This window comes from Sebastes fasciatus, chromosome 8 (genome assembly GCF_043250625.1).
Source record: "Sebastes fasciatus isolate fSebFas1 chromosome 8, fSebFas1.pri, whole genome shotgun sequence".
Classification (NCBI taxonomy): domain Eukaryota; kingdom Metazoa; phylum Chordata; class Actinopteri; order Perciformes; family Sebastidae; genus Sebastes; species Sebastes fasciatus.
In genome coordinates, this window is record NC_133802.1 from 12,090,824 (window position 1) to 12,113,470 (window position 22,647).

General features: G+C 38.6%; 1 protein-coding gene across 1 annotated transcript; it reads right to left on the reverse strand.

Annotated features, from left to right (window-relative positions):
* Positions 1-1,884: 1,884 nt before the first annotated feature.
* pip4k2ca (phosphatidylinositol-5-phosphate 4-kinase, type II, gamma a) lies at positions 1,885-17,401 on the reverse strand. The gene is made up of 10 exons (XM_074643429.1): positions 16,853-17,401; positions 14,229-14,326; positions 13,704-13,800; positions 13,407-13,556; positions 7,948-8,094; positions 6,774-6,812; positions 6,555-6,668; positions 5,544-5,808; positions 4,808-4,911; positions 1,885-4,620 (listed from the first exon to the last, which is right to left on the reverse strand). The coding sequence occupies exons 1-10, from the start codon at positions 17,009-17,011 to the stop codon at positions 4,540-4,542; spliced, it is 1,254 nt and encodes a 417-aa protein (XP_074499530.1). The 5' UTR covers positions 17,012-17,401; the 3' UTR covers positions 1,885-4,539.
* Positions 17,402-22,647: the final 5,246 nt, after the last annotated feature.

Consider the following 22,647-nt stretch of genomic DNA (forward strand, 5'->3'; position numbering starts at 1 on the left):
AGGAACCAGTCAGCAAAAACATATCTTCGGGAAAGAGTGAGACAAAAACCAGCATCCTTGACAATGTTATTCAAGACTTGATTAAATCAACTGTAATGACAAACACCTACAGTTCATCTGATATTCTGACTTGCAAAATACCACTTAGGGACAAGTACACTACTGCTCTGAGAATACCATTTACTGTAGGTACAAGAGTCTACAGCCATGCAAGCATCACTGTGAAGCTTTGAGCTAAACGTCAGCATGCTAAAAAGCTCACGATACTGATGTTTCCCAGTTATAATGCTAACAATGTTCACCATCTTAGTTTAGCTAACACTTGTCATTACTAAAACACAAAGTACAGCTGAGGCTGATGGGAAATGTCATTCGTTTTGCAGGTATTTAGCAGTAGGCAACCTCCGGTTCTGAAAAGTGAAGCCAATGTTGAAGTGCTTTAAACTTGCATTCTTTCTAATAGCCAGCAGGGGGCGACTCCTCTGGTTGCAAAAATAAGTCTGACTGTATAGAAGTCTATGAAAAAATGAGCCTACTTCTCACTTGATTTATTACCTCAGTATACATTGTAAACATGAGTTTATGGTCTTAATCACTAGTTTCAAGTCTTCTTCAATACAGCATGATGTTCATTTAGTAAATGATGGTCCCATTTAGAGTCAAATAGACCATAAAGCAGGGTATGGTTTAGGGCGTGGCTACCTTGTCATTGACAGGTTGCTACCAGGGCATTGTCCAGTCTGGGAGTTGTCCGTGTTTTCGTCTTAGAATTGTAACCCTTTCACAGTGTGCTTTCAGGTCATGACAAATTAATTATAATCTTTTTTGTTTGCCTAAAAACGTCAGTGTTCAGTTGTACTTAGCTCCACCCTCTCGTGTCACTTCTGGTTGCAAAAAAACAAGATGGCAACGGACAAAATGCCGAACTCGAGGCTTCAAAATGGCAATCCCCAAATCTATGGGTGACGTCACTATGTGACTACGTCCACTTCTTATACAGTCTGTGGTATTTGGTAAAAACGAATTGTATTGAAAAGTATTGGACGAATACATTTTGACCTGATGATGGCGCAAATGAAAAGTTAAAGGGGAACCATGCCCATTTTCAAAATTCATACATGTTATTCCTACGGTGTAAGACAGTCCAAAAAATATTAGTAAACATGAACAACTCTCTCCCAAATCCCAAAACTAGAGTGCTAAAATACAAACTTGTGATGTCATAGGGTGTAAAGTTTAGAGCTGCTCCATAAACAATGAAAATAGTTAAAAAATGTTCTAGATGATACTGAGAGCACCCAGGGGAATGCTCTGAGTATATGGGAACATTTTCTGTTTCACAACTGTCGATACAATAGAATAAAGCTCATTTGGGTCTAAAAAAAAGAAAACAAACATTCCCATTCATTGTGCAGCTCTAGACTTTATACCTGATGACATCACAAGTTTGAGATTTACTTCTCTGGTGTCTGGATTTGAGAGAGAGTAGCTCATGTTCACAGTTATTGATTGAACTTTCCTAGGCCATGGAAATAACATATTGGAATTCTTAATTTTTGGTGGTGTTCCCCTTTAAGGGATCACCAAAATGAATACAATGCAACCTGAGGGGAGCATGAATATGTGCACCAAATTTCATGGCAATCCATCCAATAGTTGTTGAGAAATTTCACATAAAACCACAAATATCAACCTGCTGGTGGCGCTAGAGGCAACATTTCCTGACAATTAATCTGTTAGTTTGTGAGATATTTCTGTCTGAACCGAAATGGTGGATGACAGTAAGATCTGCAACAGCAGGAAAAAGACATTTCTGTTTATAGGTTGGTAGAATCATCACACAAACATGTCCCAAATAATAACAAGCCAAACACTTTTCAGAAATTCTTTGTAAAATATATTTTGGTCCAAAAGCTGATTTGCAAAAATACACCATGTGCAATCACCAAGTAGATGAGGCATCATACAGAGTGACCCGTATCTACGCTGCCTTGCCAGTGTTTAGGAATGCTGTATCATGTCACTGTGTTAAGGCTAACTGCAGAAGCTACTCAAATGTAGTGTTATTGTCAACAATGTTTTACACAGTACCCTGGTTATCGCTAAATCTCAAAGGTCATTACAATACACAGAAAATAGTTCCTAGTTCTATTGCTATATTTGTCTAAATCTTAATCCTATCACAATGATTCACATAGCGCACATTTTGCCATTTTAATGCACAAAACACTACGTCACGTTCAAAAAGGAGTCTGTCCAGAATAACGATGGATGGGCTCATTTTCAGGAAGTGTTTTGATGTCGAATTACACATCGACACGTGAAGGTATTTCATTAAAAAGAAAGGACTGATCCGAAAAATTTGGACGAGTCACTTCATTAATGCAGGAAAAGCTCCAAGGTCAGCTACCCCACATTCTCTTCACAGGCTCTGGTAGCTCAGAGATGCAGGGCCGCCGAACATGTTTACAGGCTAAATTATTGGATATGCACTCTATTTAAATATCACACATTTACCATTTCCATTGACAAGGCTGTTCTGGACATTTTCTTTTTAAATTTAGTAGAGACTTTGGTGGAAAATCAGATCTGATCCATTCAGATTGTCCACAACAAAGCCAATTGTATGCAAGGTGTAAATCCTGCTAGGCTAAAGCTTTGATCCCACACATTTGGCACTCTAAACATTCAAATGGCCTGCTTCAATAGATAAATAATATCAAGTATAGAGTCTAGACTTACATTATTGTTTAATACCCATCTCCATTAAAGACTATTCTAGGATTTAAGGAATAGTTTAAAGTTTTGGGAACTACGTTTATTTGCTTTTTCTTACTGACAGTTAGATTAGAGGATCGATATTATACCATACAAGGATACAACCAGCTGCCGGTTAGTTTAGCTTAGCATAAAGCCTGGAAACAGAGGAAAACAGCTGGCCTGGCTCTGTTCAAAGATAACAAAATGTGCCAAACAGCTCCTCTAAAGCTCACTGATCAACAAGTTAGATCTCATTTGTTTAATCTGTACAAAAACAGATGTAAAAACGAGTTGTGCACATAACCTCTCATAAACCACATATTGTCATCTTTAGAGGCGCTGGCAAGAGGATTTAGTTACCTCAGGACAGAGCCAGGCTAGCTGTTTCCCACTGTTTCCAGTCTTTATGCTAAGCTAAGCTAACCGTCTCCTGGTCCTCCTACAGCTTTACATATAAAAGGTGCCCTGTGGAGTTTCTAGTAAACAAACAAAAAGTTATGTTTACGTTCAGTGAAAAGCATACTGTCTGCATCTTTGAGGTCTAACAAACGCGTTGAATACATTTCCTTCTTCATAAAACATTTGCAAAGCTGAGGTTGCGTCCATAATTCCATACTAACATGCTATTTAGTACGCTAACACAGTATGTGAGATATTTTAGTATGTCCGAAACCTTAGTATGAAGCCAGTAGTACGCAAATTACATACTATTTCCGGTGAAATATTACAGTATGCAAATGCTGGACACTACAGCGGCATAAATATCCCACAATTCAATGCGGTAAGGACAACGTTCACAACAGATGTTGAGGGACAGCTCTGTAACATCAATAATGCTTCAACTTAAGTTTAAGTATAAGTAATATATATATAAAATTAATTTGACTTTGATTCTCACAAATTGTTGTTTTGGTCACATGAGGTTGGCCAAGGTTACCATGGTTACACGTCTCCAACCAGCAAGGAGGCTCTCAGGAAGTGACGAAGTAAATTACTGCTGTCAATTACTGTTTGTTCACACAAACGTATGTTGAATGATAGTACACATATTGGCTATGTAGTACATAGTATGTGATTTTGGACACAGCCACAGTTTTTAAGTATTATAAATCCAGCACTGTTTACATACATGTTCACTTGCTAGCGGTGTTCTTCTTCACTGCCTTTGCTGGCACATTGTTGCACATCTTGGTGTGTTACCGCCACTTGTAGATCAGTGGAGTAGTGGGACACCATTTGCAGGAATGCGCATAGTGTGCACATGCGTCCTCGTGCACAAAACAAACAAAACGGGGACCCACTCATAAAGAAATGACTCTATAATGCTACTAGAGGTCAAAAACTCCACAGGGAACCTTAAACAGACACATGATATGAGTGATATGAATCTGTTAAAATTTTAGCAAGAAAGTAAATAAGCGCACTTCCCAAAATTTCAAACTCTTCCTTTAAGTTTAGTTCATGCCTGAAAAAAACAGAAATATTTGATCTCACACTGATGTGGTCTAACACTGATCAACAGCAGTTTGTTTCCATGTACCCTAAAGCGCCAGAGTTATTCCTTTAAAGAGTGCTTAATAGAAGAAATGCATCTTAAATCTTAAAAATAAATATATGCATCAGAAGTAGTACATTATGTTGCTACAACGTAAGTAGTCTCGCCTCAGATCACCACATTTAAATAATGATATGTGTGTGCGCATGCTATTTTTGGTCAATGGTAAAATAGACGCTTAGCTCTCAGTTGGATCGACTTTTGGCAGCGTTCATAGCCGAGTGTTACGCAAAGATGTTAAAGATGAAGTCGCGGAATCGTTTGGCATACTGCTCGGGGTGGACTGTGGAGATTTCAGCACCGGCCTGCAACAAAGAGAGAGGAGATGGAGACAAAGCAAAAAAAAAAAAAAAAAAAGAAAGGTCATCAACATCATCTGTATACATCGTACATTTCATGACATGAGAGCCAACATCAAACATTTGCCGTCCGTGCAGGTACGACCTGACAGCAGCCCTCCACCTCTTTCCTTCCTCTCTCGTTGCTACTCACCCCGTGTTTGACAGTTTTCGCTGCATGAGCGGCTTTCTTCTTGGTGTCGTACTGAGTAAGTACGTCAATCAGGCCCATGAAATAGACCTCCCTCTGAGGGGCTCCTGAGATGAAAGGCAGACAATCAGACACAATCAGCGTTGTTTTATTGGGCCGGTATTGACAGTATTCTATTGTGACAGGTCTCAACAATCATCAAGATTAAAGCTCCCTGGTAAGAAAATAATATCAAAGCCTCTAAAACTATAAATTATTATTTCCCAGATGATCTAGATGATGATAGTGGAGCTGATATCATAACAGACGAACATACAGTATGTAGAAGATTTAGGATTCCGTCTTTGGACGGGCTGCAACTAACGATTAATCTGCCAATTGTTTTCTAGATTAATTGATCAATTTATGCCTATTAAAAAAACAGTCTCAGTTTTCCAGAGCTGAAAGTGACGCCCTCAAATGTCTTGTTTTGCTCAACAGGCCAAAACTCAGATTTACTCAATTTACATAAAACAGTGAAAAGGACATAAAAAGAATACTAATAAGTTTCATGCAGCGAGGAAGTGCTGTATAGGTTTTTTAATTTGGGAAAAAGACAAAGGACTGGTATCGGACTGGCAATCGGTATCAGGAGATACCCTGATTTTAAGTATTAACATCGGTATCTGGAGGGAAAGTATTCTTTCCAAACATCATAATTTAGTTTTGGTCTTGAATGATCTTATTTTATAGAATTCACCTGGGAGGCTCCCGACTGCGTACACATCCACATAGGGGTCGAACTCCCCGGGCCCCAGAGGTTTGCAGCAGGACATGTAACCAGCGATTCCCTCTGGAGAGGTGCCGTAAGAGCCCACCGTAGCCCCCAGTGCCAGGCCGTTCTCCGCCTCTGGTTCTTCCTCGTTGGAAACCTCCTCGCCCTCCTCCTCATCCCGTTCAGCTCGACCCACGTCGTGGATACCGAGCAGCAGGCTGTAGTCCATGATCTTCAGCCTCACCAGAAACTGGTGAAAATGGGAGAGGGGTATTTGTTAAGAACCGGAATTTGCTTCGAGAATTTGATGGGTTTTTTTAAAAACTTTTTTTTATGTCTTTCATATCTTTGAGCTTAGAAGTGTTAGTCGAAATTGAGAGGGGCATTTTCTTTTCAATTTTCGGACTAAATTGCAGATTAACTGAGAATGAAATTAAACATTAGTTGCAGCCCTAAAACTATCTCACAGATGAGAACACGCCATGTTTATGTTGGGGCTGCAACTAACCATTATTTTCATTATCCATTAATCTGCAGAGTTTCTTCTTGACTCAATGATTAATCATCTGGTCTTTGTAATGTCAGTAAATAGCAAAAAATGCCCCTCACAAGCTCCATGAGCCCATGGTGAGGTCTTCAAATGCCTTGTTTTGCCTGTCAAACAGTCCAAAACCCAAAGATATTCACTTTGTTATCACAGAAGGGCTGATGTAGAGTTCTCTGTGTTTTGTATGTTTTTCTTATTCTGAAATATTCACAAATAGCTGCTGATTAATCTTCTATCAACAGAGTAATCTACTAATCATTTAATGTTCAATCCAATCCTTTCATATCTAAATTGACCTCTTCCACTAGTAAATGAATTTCACATCCTTCCTCCTGCTGCCAAAATGGCATCACATGAGTGGTGTGTCCTTAATGTGACGATACTGCCTCCGTGTGGTAGATGTGTGCAACAACAGTGTCACGTTTAAAGACATTTAACAGGCCACCTACCTCCACATCTCTGTTGAGTTTCTCCATGAACTTCTCCTTCTGCTCATCGGTCACATACACCTTCTGCAAGTTGTTCCTGAAGTCCATGTCCTTGAAGGTAGGAAGCTCTTTTCCCTTTAGGAACAGAATACATCTTTAGCAGGACATATTATGGGATGAGGAGGAGACAGCTGGACACATCAGGATATAAATGGAGAGTAGGCAAGATGTTTCTTTTACCCGTTCTTTGTCACTTGCTTCACGAGCCACCAGAGAGCCCTGCAAGAACAAACTGTTATTAACAAAGAGGCAAAATACTTTTTGAGTTTTCGTCTTAAAAATATAAATCTCCACCACTGATGAAGAGAAGAAAAAAACAGAGTAGAACAGAATGGAGGTCCTTCGATGCAGCTGCTGCAGTGTTTATTGATGTATACGTGCATGCTGCAAATATGGCTACTGATTTAAATATTATTATAATTCAGTGGGTTTTATTTTGGTTATGTTGTGCATTTTATGTATTCTATTTCCTCTTATATTTACCTCCGCTAAGGCCGAAGCCCTAGGAAGGAGGTTGTGTTTTCTCCAGCGTTGGTTTGTTGATTTGTCCGTTTGGAGGATTACTTCAAAAGTCCGCGATGGATTTGAATGAAATTGTTTGGAGGGGTGGAGTGTGGCACAATGAACAATCCATTCGATTTTGGTATCGATCAGGATCATTGTTCGGATTCAGGAATTTTTTTAAGCATTATGATCAGCAAGAACATTAAGACCACAGGGTTTAACACATGCACAGTGTAACTGATGACGCGTTTTTTCACATTAAACTCAGTGAAATTACGGTTGAGTTCGACCAAAGCACACTTGGTGATTGTTGGAAAGAGTAACGATGACGGTTTAGATGAGTTTTATTTTGTTTCGGTCCAGTTTGAATGGAGTGTTTTACGATGCTCCCCCACGTACAGCTGATCTCAACATAAACAAAAATACACGTGGATGATGGCGCAAGCTGAACGGAGAGGGGGGCGGAGGTCTGTGCTCTCCGAGTGCCATTCTAGTTACCTTATTTTATCAAGAGTGTTTTATTTTCCAATAATTATGGCATTCTATCTCTGTTTTTATGTTCATTTTATCTATTTTAATTAATTGTAAAGTACTTTGTGCTGCATTTTCTTGTATGAAAGGAGCTATACAAATAAGGCTATTATCATTATTATAAATATTGTAATACAGAAACAGAGTACGAGTATGAACCCTTTTCTGTTCTGAAAGCAAAATGTGTAAAATTGCTTTACTACCTGTGCATCGTAGGGTCATGTTAGAACAAACTCTTTCTATATAACTTCCTCATTGCTTTGTGAACCAGTGATGAGAAGTGGGATGTGTGATTAAAGGCCGTGAAGTTCCTCCTCACCTTCAGGTCGTACTTCCTGTGCACAATCAGTCTGTGGCTGAACATGTTTCTCATGACGATCAGGTAAGTCTCCTCGCTGTCCACGCTCACCCGGTACATACCCAGGAACTGTGGCAGCAGGGTGCTGCCGTGACACTTCACTATGTGCTGCAGACAGGAAACAACTGTGAATTTGCATGGCAGGTGCAGAAAATGTTAGTGCAGAATACTGATGTCAATTGGCAGTCTCAATATTAAACATAGAAATAGTAAAATATAGTAAAAGGCAGATTCACAGATGAAAGATTCAGACATGAACAGTGTTAAAAGGCATTACATTTTGCATTATTTAAAGGTCACTTTGAATGAGAAGCAATTACTGAGTGAATCCATGTTACACTTTGAGCCGTGCTCAGTCAATTAAAATAGACACTCGCTTCAGACTGACCTCATTCAGTGTCCCATGAAACACACTGGGCAGGATGTTAAAAGGTGTCACTCGACCGAATACTGCTTTGTTTTGTGCATTGATTTTTTAAAATGTCTCACTCCTGGGCACCTGTACCAGAAGAAAAACAGTCACCCAGCACCACAGCGAGCCATGTTCAAACCCCAGCTAAAGTGTCTCAGGATTAGCCAGGAGCCCCAGTGAAAACACTTTTATCACTACACCAGCAACTCCTACTTGTTGGATTTAGCACCTGAATAAGTTTGTGTGCGACACCCTGCTGGTGAGGCGCTCATCTGGCAGGTGAAAAGAAGCGGTTGGTGACTACATGGGTACATTGCTCCCAAACTCTAGGGCTGCTCCAAATACCATTTTTTGGGCTTCGAAGCTTCGGTGAGAAATATTCAAAGGTATTGGAAGCTTCGTGGCGCAGCACAGCAGGCTGACATGTTCTTCTGTCTGCCTCCATCTCCCCCGTTTCAGTGCCCGAGACAGCGCCACTGCTACAGTACTGTGCACGCACACACGCACCTCTACACACAACAAACAGCGATATCCATCTGAGAATAACGAATAATAATTAATGTTGAATATGAATAATGAATAATGTTGTGAAATTATTCCTTATTTCATGGGCTATCTTGGGATTTACATACTTAAATAATAAAAAACAAAAACTAATTGAAGCATTCGGGTCTCCACGCAGTCGCCAGCGTGGAGGCACAAAAATAAAATGCTCATCGCAGTTTCCCAGAACCTCAGATGACCTCTTAAAAAATGCTGTCCCTCATATTCAGTTCATGATCCCATAAAACAGAGAAAAGCAGCAAATAATCACAACTGAGAAGCTAGAAATATTTAGCGTGAAAATAACTTGTATGATTAACTGATTATCAAAGTAGCTGACCAATAATTTTGCTGTCGAATGACTACTCGATTAATTGTTGCAGCTCTACACCAAAGAGAATGACAAGTGCATAAACCAACAGAACAAATGGTGCCCTCAAGCCAGCATTGGCGATATGACAAAATATATACTGCACTATGAGATGATATTAGTCTAAAAAAGGTAAATGTTTTGCCAAATCATTTATACAAAGGCAGCTGAATTACTGATGAGGCCTTCAGAGGCTGTCATACAATTATGAGGTGCAAAAACAATACAGCAAATGTTTGTTTGAAAGCTGATCTCAAGACCAAATCCCTACGCCTGCCAAAACACACAAAACCTGATTCATCCAAATAATATCTAAAAGCCAAAAGTACAACAACGATAAAGCCTACTGCAGCAAAGCCAACATGCGTGACCCAAATGTTTTAATACAGCATCTCAATATTGAGTTATTTTGCAACTGATAAACTACAAAATAATTCAGTATTTCACTTAATACAAAACAGTTGTTCAGCATGCCAAACGTGCACCCCCAACACGAAATGTTGACAAGAAAACTGACGCAATAAACTGCAACCTGCAAAGTGTCATGATGAATGAGAGAAACTGTGCAATGTCAACGCAGGAGCTCTGATAACAATGAGTTCATTCAGGGCCAAGTGAATTAAAAAAACACCCCGAAACAGAGCTGCCATTTTTCCTCATCTCCCTCCCAGTTCTATGTGGGCTGCGTAACCACAGGCTACACATTCCAATAAGAGCTCAAAGCAGGCAAAAGTTTCCTCAGTGATATGTTTAGCCTGAAGTGAGACCTAGTTTTGAAGTATCCACGCGACCCGGCCGAGCGAGCATGATTGCTGATACCAGGCCGGGCAGCAAATGTGAAATACAACCTCATGGAAACAAACAAAATAGAGGTGAAAGTATGTCACCTCGCTCTTATCTCTCCTACAAATGTACTCTACTATTTACATAAACATAGATGTGTTGATATGAACATTTGCATATCTGTAATGAACCAACAAACACATAATGGAGTGTTTGTTCCCGACGCTCTGCAGTGTTGTAGATATATATTCTCATTTAGCTTCCCCACACGGAGGTCAGCAGCAGTCAGGTTCAGTCTGATTGAGGCACCTTAAAGCCAAATTTAGGGTCTTGCTCAAGGGCACTTCAGCAGGACAGATGTTTGCCGTCCTCAGGTTGAATATGTAGCCGTCTTCCTACTCTCTGCACCACTCTGCTGCTCCCGGCAAGACGTATAAATGTAAAAATAGTCATATTTGGGTCGACTTCCCTCACCTATGAGGCAGAAAAATAAAAAAATTCCTCCAGGAAGTGCTCATTTTAGGAACTCGTTTTATTTTAGGTTTTTAGCTACAAAGGGGCCAAACAAAGGTTAAAGAGAATATTCTGTAAGTAGGACACACACACAGCGCCGTCGAGGTGAAGCTTTATACACAGTTCAGTAAAGCAGACGGGAGGTGAACCTTCCTGGCTCTGTGTGTGTGATGTTACCATGTCTGGAGACTGACAGGCAAACCTTTAAACCATTTTGAAAAAAACATCTAATTGTGATTACTTTTGACTGATACTTTGATTTGTAATATTAAAAGGAAATTATCAATTTTACATATTATTCTAATTTTCACTTAAAAACATTAAAATGATTATGATGTGATGTTTGCAGGGATCTATACCAAACAAAGATGTTTTCTTAAGTCTGCAGAATATGATGTGTAAGCGAGGACATAACTCCAGCACGACAACATATTTGTTTGGTACAGAAACTTTGACACACATTTCACCTTTTAACAAATATTGCGCCTCCCGCTATTTGAAAATTGCAGTAGACCATATTGCGATTTCGATAAAATTTCTATTAATTGGGCAGCCCTACCTTTAATGAATGACTGAGGGGATGAATGAATGAATGAACAGAAGGCAGATGGGGAGAAAGGATTCAGATCATCATAGTCTGTGTTTCACTGCTGCAACAACTGTGACTTACTCCAGATTCCATGTCACCCAGCTGTTTGCCAGATCTGGGTCCAGATTAAAATTCTATTAATAATGATAACACATAATCTCGCAGTACACCTCTGGTGATATTCTACATTTTTCTTATCGTCATTAAAGGGCGGGTTCAATATAATATATATATATACATTTATATATATATATTTTAGGTTTTTATATCATTCTGTAGCTTCACAGTGGGGTTCCTTATGTATTCAAATCCGAACATTCAAATTTTGGTCAAAGTATGTATGTTTTACCATTAAAATGCTATTTTCCCAAGCCCTTCTAAAAACTGTTTTCCCACATGACCTGACGTAGGTTTCCGCATGATGACGCTGCTACATACAGTATAATATACATCTTCATAGTCTGTGTATCATTACATACAGTAACTTAGATAGCGGTCAGCACACTCCCACTTTGGAGAAGGAGACAGGAGTACTAGCACAGAGGCTAAGTAATGTAATGCTGTGTGGACGCCATGTTAGTTTGGATTCAAAAGTCACACGATAACACAAACTAACTAACTGATCGATGGAGTGGTAGACCAGTAACTCCCGTGTTCCTCAAGGTAAAATTGTGAATGGAGTCTGGCCTGGTGGCTTTGAAGACTGCGATATAATGGCTTCAGTTCCTCGTCAGAAAGGGCTATCTGACGGCAAAGGTAAAGCAATGAAAATATTCTAAATGTAAACTCTTTTTAGTGGCTAAAATGCATTTTTCTGCTGCTTCCATCCACAGCCGCTTAACCTCGCCTAGCTTACTTTGGTAACCTACGTCACTGATTTTAGAAAAGATTGAGTGGGCGTTTCCATTTGAAAAAAACAGAACAGAACCCATGAAAAGACCAAAGCTGAATATATCTACTAACAAGTATTGTCAGTGGAACCAAAACCTGATATATCTTATTCCTCTGTGTCATAGAGCTCCATTGTTGTCCAAACAACACCTCTGGGTGACAAGTTCCGTCATTACCATGAACACACTAGTTTATTTTGACTCAGTCCCACATACACTGTCCTGCTGCCACAAATACTCACAAGAGCTCCAAATGTGGATCAATCAACCACTGAAAATAGTCCCCGACAAATGCTTTATTTCCTCCTGTTTGAGTAGCATGTGCTAAAAACTGCAACACCAGCTGTTTCAGGAACTAGGGCTGGCAGATGTGGCCTAAAAATATAAGCTTACGGATGATTCATAATTTTAATAGATTTTTCCTGAACACAAGACCTGAACCACCTGCACGTCGGTGATTATTATGCATATTCAAAACATATACAGTAGGTCACTCCATATCACAAATGCTTCAATTAAATAGAGACTTTTCAGTCGAATCTAGAGCTGACCTGAAAGCTTTGAAGCTTTGACCGTTGCCATGTTAATTGACCTCCGAATCTTTTTTTTTTCTTAAGGTTTTTAAACAAGTTTTTTTTTAAAATAATATATATGTATAAGTATCTAATAATAATGTATAACTCCCAAAATAGCCCTTAAAATAAGGAATAATCCCACAACACTATTCATTATTCATATTCAATATTCATTATTATTAGTTATTCTCAGATGGATATCGCTGTTTGTTGTGTGTAGAGGTGCGTGTGTGCACAGTAGAGCGGCAGCGTTATTGTCGCGGGCACTGAAACAGGGGAGACAGAAGGACATGTAAGCCTGCTGTGCTGCACTGCAAAGCTTTGAATACCTTTGAATATTTCTCACCGAAGCTTCGAAGCCCCAAAAATGGGAAACATAAACCCGGAGTGCAAATCAGCACTTTCAGTCTGTTCCTCTTGTAAATGCAACCGTTAAAGTCGCATACGAGATAGCCAGTCAGCTAGCCATCTGGAATCACGACAGTCCCGTAAACTACGGCAGGTTTAAAATAGGTTTAATTAATTAAATGTATTGCCCGAGCCCTAAATGAAACTATATATTTGTGACAAGTTTTTAAAGACTTACAGTACGTGTCGGAAGGGCACAGACAGGGCAGGGAAGTCAGAAAGTATTGAGAGGCGCTATTACACACTGTTGGTTTTTGGTCTTTTCATGAGGTTTGTTGACAATAAGTAAAATATAGAACAAAACACCAGACTTCTCCTTTAACCATCCAGACCTTACCTGGTGATACTCAGACAGGATGCTGTGCATGTCTGCAACATCCTCGCTGGAGATTTGCTTGATGACCAGCGTTCGGTCGTAGGAGTTGAGGAGCAGACCCTCTCCCTGGTCATCTACACTCCTCATTGGGGGGCTGCGGGTCAACGAAACCTGGAGAACATGAAGCACACAGGTACATGTAAAGATCATCTAGTTTAAATAATGTGATTTTCTAGATACACGTATTTGTATTTACAATTGTCAGCCAACAAATTGCCATCAGATGCATACTGAAGAGTACATCAGTACATCACACACCTGATAGTCCAGATCCTCAATACCAAACCGTTCCCTTAGATTTCGGAAGACCTGAGGACAGTATTCTTTGAACTTGAAATGTCCTGGAAGATTTTCTCTGCAAAAGGAGAAGACGTAGGAGAATGAGAAGAAGCTGGCTGAATACACACAAACACGTCTTTCACATGTTCTTTGACAGATGTTTTAAGAATTTGTCAAACTCTACAATCCAACACAGACTTCAGACTTTGTCATGTGTCAAGTTAATAAGCATAATGAGAGACAAGACAATGTCTGGTACATTCTAATTTATTTACAATTCAACTAGCTAAGGCAAGCTAGCTACAGTACCTGAGGAATCCATTGGTACCAACAATGTCATACTAGCTTGTCGCGGAGGAAGTTTAATAACGCTAAAAACTTTCGCTAAATTAAAAAAATTGGGATTAATTTGGGATTAATCACAATTAACTATGGATAATCATGCGATTAAATATTTTAATCGATTGACAGCCCTAATTTCAACCAATCCTTTCTGTGTCTTACTTGTTAAAGAGGTGGTTGTTGACTTTGATCTTAGTGTTGGCTTTAAAGTCATCAGGAAGCAGCATGACAGGAACAGGCACCTGGTTGAGATCATTGATCTGAAAGAGAGGAGGTAAATGCTAAAAAAAACAATCATATCAGAGCCCACATTAGTGTCTAAAATAGGGCTTCAACAAACATTTATTGTCATTATCAATTAATCTGAGCTGAAATGATAGTAATTTGATAATTGAATAATCATTTAGGTCATTTTTTTTTGCAAGCAAACACATCTATTCTCTGGTTCCTTTTTTCTCCAGTCTCTCAGATATTCTCCTTTCTAAATTTTACATCATTGTAAATTGAATATTTGGGGGGTTTGAACTGTAGACGGAACAAATAGAGCAATAAGAAGATGTCCCATTGGGCTCTGGGTCCTTGTGACATGTGTTTTTTGCTGTATAATATAGACTAAACAATTCATCAATTAATCATTAAAATAATCGTTAGTTGCAGCGCTAATTTGACAATTAATTCCTTGATTAATTGATGCAGAGTAAATTCCTGTCAATCAACCGCAGATCTAGCATAAAACTAACAATTTTGCATTTCTATAGGCTATTTGAAACCATGATTTATAATATTACAATACTGACTGGGCTTCTTCACGGATATTCAAGTGGAGGCTACAAAACCAAAGCCTTTCATATACCTGAGAATGTAACACTGCATATTTTTTTTTAACGATTTTGAAACCATTTTTTTAATGCCAGAATCAATATTTTTGATCCATTTGAGTCTATACAAAGGTAGAAGGAAGTTACCGCCAGCCGTCACTTTCATATCTCTGGTCAAATTGACGCTCTAACTGTAGAGCAGCCATATACTGACATTAATGTTAAATGCATTCAAACGGCCCCAATGGAGCTGACCATGGATGTATACAGAGAACGGAAATGACGGGGTGAGCTAGCGACGGACTTGGCGAAGTTAGCGGAAGTATACACGTGTGACTACGTCCGGTTTTCAAAATAAGGTGTTAACAAAGGAACTTTACATACAAAATATACATATAGAAATAAGATTGATTGATTATATTCACCAGAAGTATAAACCATTACATGTCCCTTATAAATTAAGAGAAAATACCACTAATTTGTGAGGGAAAAGTCTTTTTTTAAATAAAGCCTGACAATGACTGATATATAGTATTTAACTTTAGGACATCTCTGACTGAATACATGCTGAAATTCAAACATTTGTATTAATTTAGATATTTTCCAAGGTAAAAGTCCCTAGAAGTTTACGATTCAACTTTTTTTCCCATGGTCTAGTGTTAAATAAGTTAATAAAAAAAATCGCAATATCGAATCGCAATACTTAAAAATCGCAATCAGGGTCTGAAATTAACCTTTTTCCTCACCTGCCACTGTGGCAGGTCACTGAACATTTCTACCGGCCATTTTTTTGTCTGCCACTTCTGAAATTTAGGTAGAACGCTTTAAAATTGTAAACACTGAGTCAGTGGTACCAGACCGTAGAATTATAGAATATATCATGTAACCTTAATCCATGACTATATTTAATTTAGGCTTTAGAGTTGCTTTTTAAAAATAATATTTCTTAATATAAGGAAAACCTGTCTGCCATGGTGGCAGGCGACCTGAAATTGTTACCTGCCACCTGCCAGATACATGGGAAATGTTGGCTGTGGCAGGTAAAAATTTCAGGTCACCTGCTACCATGGCAGATAGGTTTTCCTTATATTAAGAAATATTATTTTTTACCCTGTATTTGGCAGGTGGCAGGTGCTAATTTCATTCCCTGATCGCAATACATGTCGAATCGGCACCCAAGTATCGTGATAATATAGAATCAGGGAGATGAATGGTGAATTGCCCAGCCCTAGTAAATGTAGTTAGCTACATTTCACCACTGCACTTTTTATACTGTATTCCATCTTGGACTCAAACCACTGGCGCACTTTACACTTACTTTACACTATACATCCTATATACCACTTTATACACTGCACATATTACATTTATTTATTTATTGTACATACATTTATTTATTGACGGACTGCACACACTATGTTCACCCATTCACTCTGTATCTTTTATATCTCTATTTATTGTTTTTATAATTCTTGTATACCTTTACCTCTCCTGTGTTTCACTCTGTTTGCTGATGTTGCTGCTTTCACACCTGAATTTCCCTCCGGGGATTAATAAAGGTTCATCTTATCTTATCTTATTATCCCATCAGCTTCAATGAAATGCTATCATATTCCTGTATTTCTTTTACCATTGTCTCTCACTGTATTTTGAAAGCTGGACCAAAGTCCATAGTTTTATTAGCATTTCAATAGCTGCTTACAACAACTGCTGTGTAACAGAAACATGTGTCAGGTGTGTGTATAAGTCTGTCTGTAGATCTGGAGCACAACACCTGTCAATATTTAGTGAAAGCACCAGTGTTTCTGTCTACAGATGATCCTCTAGTGTCACAGAGTTTGACGGGTCACAGATTTCAGTGCAACACCAGCAGCTGGCTCACTAGCTAGCTGCTAACGAAGCTAGCCTACACACACACACACACACATACACACAGATAGATTAGCATTTAGCTTCCCACTGACTCACCGAGTGATTGACGCCCCACATGAAGACGCTCAGGACCGGGTCGCTGGCTCGGAACACCTTCACCTTCTGCTGCACGAAGTGTTTCTTTTTCGTTTTAGTCTTCGGAGCCAGGACCACCATGGGACTGGAAGTGGCCCCGGAGTTACCGAGGGCAGCCATGACCACAGAAAGGTCTCTCCTCGTCTCCCCTGGGTGCTGCAGACAGGCAGGCAGGCGGTGACACTTCTTCTTCCTGGTGGTAACTGTTACCAAGCTAACGTTCAACTAGCTAAAGTTACCAAGCTACCGTTACCAAGCTACTGTTACCAAGCTAACGTTCAACTAGCTAACGTCTCTCTAGTTACCGGCTCTAACGACAACCAATAGGTCACCTGTTCGAGCTCCGGTTCTGTCACACCGACGCTGTTCTTCTAACGTACTATTTAACGTGTAAACCTGCGTGATGAATCATTACTTAACTTCATTAATGCGTGACTGACTACATTATTTTCCAAATCATCGCTGACAGTCCACCACCGCCCCCTCGAGCCCACCCATGTTATTATCGACCACGTGGTTGAGTTTATGATTGACAGGTAGCAGGGACCAATAAAATCAATGCCAGCACGTCAGGTGACCCTCAGATGGGCGGGTACAGAGAAGTTACATGGTGCGTTCAAGTTAAGGTCGACGGTCGGAGTTATCAGCTCTATAACTCTTTGACCTCAGTACTTCGTAGGCTACGTTACTCGTGTGCAGGGGTCAGCAACCTGCAGCTCTGGAGCCACATGTGGCTCTTTAGCTCCTCTCCACTGGCTCCCTGTGGATTTATTAAAAAAAAATAGTGGAAATTAATAACTGTTTTTTGGTTATATTTTTAATTTTATTTATCATTGTTGTAGGTCTATGGTATGATGGAGTATTAGGGCCACTTTGAGGAAAAAAAATAAATCTGAGATTTCGAGAATAAAGTCCTAGGTTTATGAGAAAAAAGTCGTAGTATTATGAGTCATAATATTATAAATTTGTAATTTTACGTGTTATTTTCTTTTTTTCTCGTAAAGTTATGACTTTATTCTCATAATATTGATACTTTCTTTCTCGTAAAGTTATGACTTTATTCTCAGATGTTTTTCCCTCAATGTGGCCCAAATACTCCGTAGTACATTTACACTTTGGCCCTCACTGCATTAGACTTATATACTATATACTTAGACTATAAGCTGTGTTACCTTCATCACAGTGCTCAATTGTTTTGCGGCTCCAGACAGATTTTTTTGTTTTTGTTTTGAGCCTAAAATGGCTCTTTTGATAGTAAAGGTTGCTGACCCCTGCTCTAGTGATACTCAGATTTTGTTAACGTTAATTATGTACAATTAGTACTACCACAGTGGAAAAATATGATTCTGGTTGCATGGGCGCATTAAAGACTGTAGCTCAGTGGGTAAAGCAGGTCATCCTTTAACCAGAAGGTTGGTAAGGCAAGGCAGCTTTAAGCACATTTCAGCAACAGGGCAATTCAAAGTGCTTTACATAAACATTCAAGACAAAGTGCAAAAGAACATTAGGACATAATTAAAACAGTTATAAAAACATAAAAACATTAAATATTAGAAAAAATAAAAACGAGCTAAAAATAAAAACTAGGATCGAAGCTAAAATAGAATATAACACACAAGAGTAAAAATTATAGTGCAGTAATAAATAATAATAATTAATTAATTAATAAAAGGCAGCAGCAAACAGGAAAGTTTTAAGCTTTGATTTAAAAGAACTCAGAGTTGGAGTTGGTCCTGCAGGTTTCTGGGAGCTTGTTCCAAATATTTGGTGCATAAAAACTGAACGCTGCTTCTGCATGTTTAGTTCTGACTCTGGGGACACTAAGCAGACCTGATCCAGATGACCTGAGAGGTCTGGATGGTTCAGAACATAGCAGAAGATCAGAAATGTATTTTGGCCCTAAACCATTTAGTGCTTTGTAAACCAGCAGGAGTATTTTGAAATCTGGTAGTTCGATCCCCAGCTCCGTCTGTCGATGTGTCCACTGAACCCCATGTCCCCGGGCGCTCCTGAAATGCTTAGGATGGGGTCAATGCAGAGGTCAAATTTCATGTATGTATGTGATGATAATAAAAAGTAAGGTAATAAGTTTAAGTGCATAGATAACAGCTTCAGTTCCCCGTCAGAACATAGACTGTGTCTCAAGGTGAACCGGCAAAAATATTCTAAATATAGTGGCTAAAATACTTTTTGCTGCCGCCCTGCACTCAAAAGCATCTATAGTTTTAGAGGTTTGCATTTTTAGCCAAACCTGGTCAAAATTACAAAACTGAAACTAACACTGGTGAATTTGATCACCTCTTTTTCCCAGATTATGTTGCTTCACCAACTATCTAGATTTATTCCCTGATTTTCATACAGGGACATTCACTATCCAGTCTGTATCAACAGAACTAAGTATTTTTAAACACCAGCATGACCCCCGACCGGGGTTAGGCCTCAGTTCTTCTCATGCAAAACACAAAATCAGATCTTAAATTAGTAAATTTGAGATCTACAATTAGTATACTGAAAACATCAGTAAAATTAGTTTGCCATTGCCAGATCTGTTGAAGAACATCTGTTGAACACCACTGCCCCCAAGTGACTAAAGTGAGCAAGATCATCTCTATAGTCAAAACATTATAAATCAAAATGACAATCCAATGAATATATAACCCATTTTAGATATTAAGATATTAATAATCTAAATCTGCAAAGTAACTAAAGCTTTAAAATAAATGTAGTGGAATAAAAAGTATAATATTGGCTTCCAAAATGTACTGGAATTGAAGTATAAAGTACCATAAAATGGAAATACTTAAGTAAAGTACAAGTATTCCTTTAAATGTAGCCTACTTAGTGTCATTCCACCACTGCATTACTCCGTGATTCGGTCACATAGAAAGTCAATTATATGTAATATGGAAAACCACGCAGGATGAATGATTGAATGAATGGGATTCATGATAGTACTCTAGGTACAGATTATGAGCTGAATTTTCTGAATTAAATGCAGTTCTGAGAAACTAAGCATCAACGATTTGAATACCTGCTAGTAAAATTGTGCTTTCTTCAATACCTTATCTAACCACAACATGTTTCTATAAAATGATACCAAACATATTCAATATTTGAATAACTGAACAGTCAAAGTCCAACTGTAATACATTCACATCTACACTGACAACATGAATTCCTATTGGAGCAAGAATATTTCTTTCTTGTTGAATTGTGGGACAATACTGCGCATCAACACCACACTCACTTTAGCATGAATATTTAAGACTTTTTCATCTCTTTGTCAGTATGAACACACCGCACACTTAGTGAAGTGTGACACAACCACTGTGTCCGTGCGATTATTATTCACCAACAAGTGTTAGAATGGCAAATCCTCCATGTATTACTCTGAATTTATTGATGGTAAGCGTCATAAAACCCTTGACGTGCTGTATTTATGACTTATGAGCTAATGCTCTTTATCAAACAACCACCCGTCCAGGCTTAAATCCTAAAGGGAGTGTCCTCATCTCAACACCACACACAGTACGACTGTCGTACTGTGTGAAAATTTACACTGAGAAAATATATAGCATTTGTCTGAGTTTTTCCCTGCGGAACCTTTTATATACAGTCATTAATCTGGGGGTTATTAACTGGAGTTTTAGGAGAGGTTGCCATGAGACGGCTTGAGCTTTTATCCTGTGCTGTAGATTAAAGTGATGGTGGAGAAGATATGTGCATGTGTATGTGTATGTACACGAGTTGAATTAGTCGTTGTATATGTTTGTTTGTGCAAACCCCCTTGGAGTTTGTTCACTGACATTCACAGAATATCTCGGCTCATTCGTGAGGGTGATTGCATTAATTTATTTTGGATAAAAGCTGTTTAGAATGACCTACATGAGTTCACAGGAACCACTGAGACATTATGCCATCGCCTGAATAATAATTTGAACTGGAACGTTAAAGCTGCTTCTGTCAAAACATTTTGCAATAGGTAGACTGTTGGTAAAACTAACAACAGATTCACAATAGACATGTAAAAGACAAATCAATGAACCAAAGATTCCATCTTTTTTATTCCATTCATTCTTCTTCTTTGTCAGAACCAGGTGCCTACATTACCCACAATGCAACTCTAACTACTGACAGTTCAGTTGGAGATTCAGGTGTGTTGTAGTGAGTAGCAGCTAATGTAGCCTCGAGCCGCTAGCTTCAAGCAGAGATGAGGAGCGGGCTACAGCGGTCTGATAAACTCACTTCTTTCTAACTCCATGCCAACATATGTTTTTCATTTTAAAACTTGTTGTCTTCAGCTTCAACCGACACTGACTCAAGTCAGATTTTTCACAGCTCCCTCTGGAGCCTCAAAAGGTTTTATACAATGTCACATATGCACATAACACGCTTACTAGATAATTTATACAAAAGTCTGTATATAAAACTACTGAAAAAGATATATTTTTTGCTACTTTTTTTAGCAAAATCAACCTAATATTCTGCTTCAATCCATATTTGTTGGCATTTAGCCTTTCAAAAACAACATTTTCACTGCAGTCACAAACTTATTTGCTCTCCCGCTTGATGCATACAAAGGGAGGCCCACACCTACAGTATATTAAGATACATTTATTTAACACCACAATAACAAAAAACTATTTTGACTCTAACACTATTGTAGTAGTTGTTACCAAAAAAAAGATCAAATTATGTATCTGCGTATCCGCTTAGCAAATCCATCAAGATGTCATCACTCTGTTTGTTGACAAAACTGATGAGTTATATTCATTAAAGAAATTTGACTTAATAAAAAAAAGACTTTTTAATACACTGGATCACTTTATTCAAATTGAGGATTTTGTTCGAGGATTTGTAATATTTTTTAGGGTGATGACGTCGACGATAAACAATCGGAGTACATCTTTCATCACTGCTCTGAGCTGAATGCTTGTTGCCACTTCATACATTAAATACAAACATATGCTGTAATCCAGGCATGTGATGCTTTAAAGAAGATTTATATTCATTTCTAAATGTGGATGTAGCATAAAAACGTGGGTCATCATAAAACACGTGAATGAATGCTTCAGTACATGTGCAATGCTTTCATCATGGCAAACATTTTCACATTGATTATTGGTTTTCAGTGTACTTTGAACTTTCCCGACGCCTCGTTGCTTGTTTGGTTTTCAGTCGATATTATTGTCATTAAAAATAGGAAGAGTGCAGAAAACCCAAACTGTGTGACGTACAAACTAAACATGAAAAATAACTTTATTGATTAAAACAGGGAGAAAAGTGAGGTGTGTATTCTGCATACGTTTCTACAATTATATCTAATTGCATTTCAGATTGTATGTATGAGTGTCGTATATGTCACTGCTGCATAATGTGAAACAGAGGAGTATGGGAGTGCTCCTTGGATAATCATTTCTGTGAACGGTAGATTTATAATCTGCAGCAGAGTGTTCATGCATACTTCCTTTGTGTTACGTAGAAACCTGCCTCTCCATATGTCTAACTGATAGGGTCACCACTGTGTAAAAGCTGTGTATGTAATTATGTAGTGTGTCTGTCTTAAGTTTGATCTAAAATGTCTAAAGAATCATGTGCTCTTGCAAAGATCACTTATTGAACATCTATATTGTATTTTCTATTAAAAGTGGGAACTTTTGGGATCACTTCATATGACATAAATGTATTTTAATTAAACCTGATATTTAGGAGCATTTAGAGTGCTGGATTATAATGAGTAAAAATGTCCATAACAT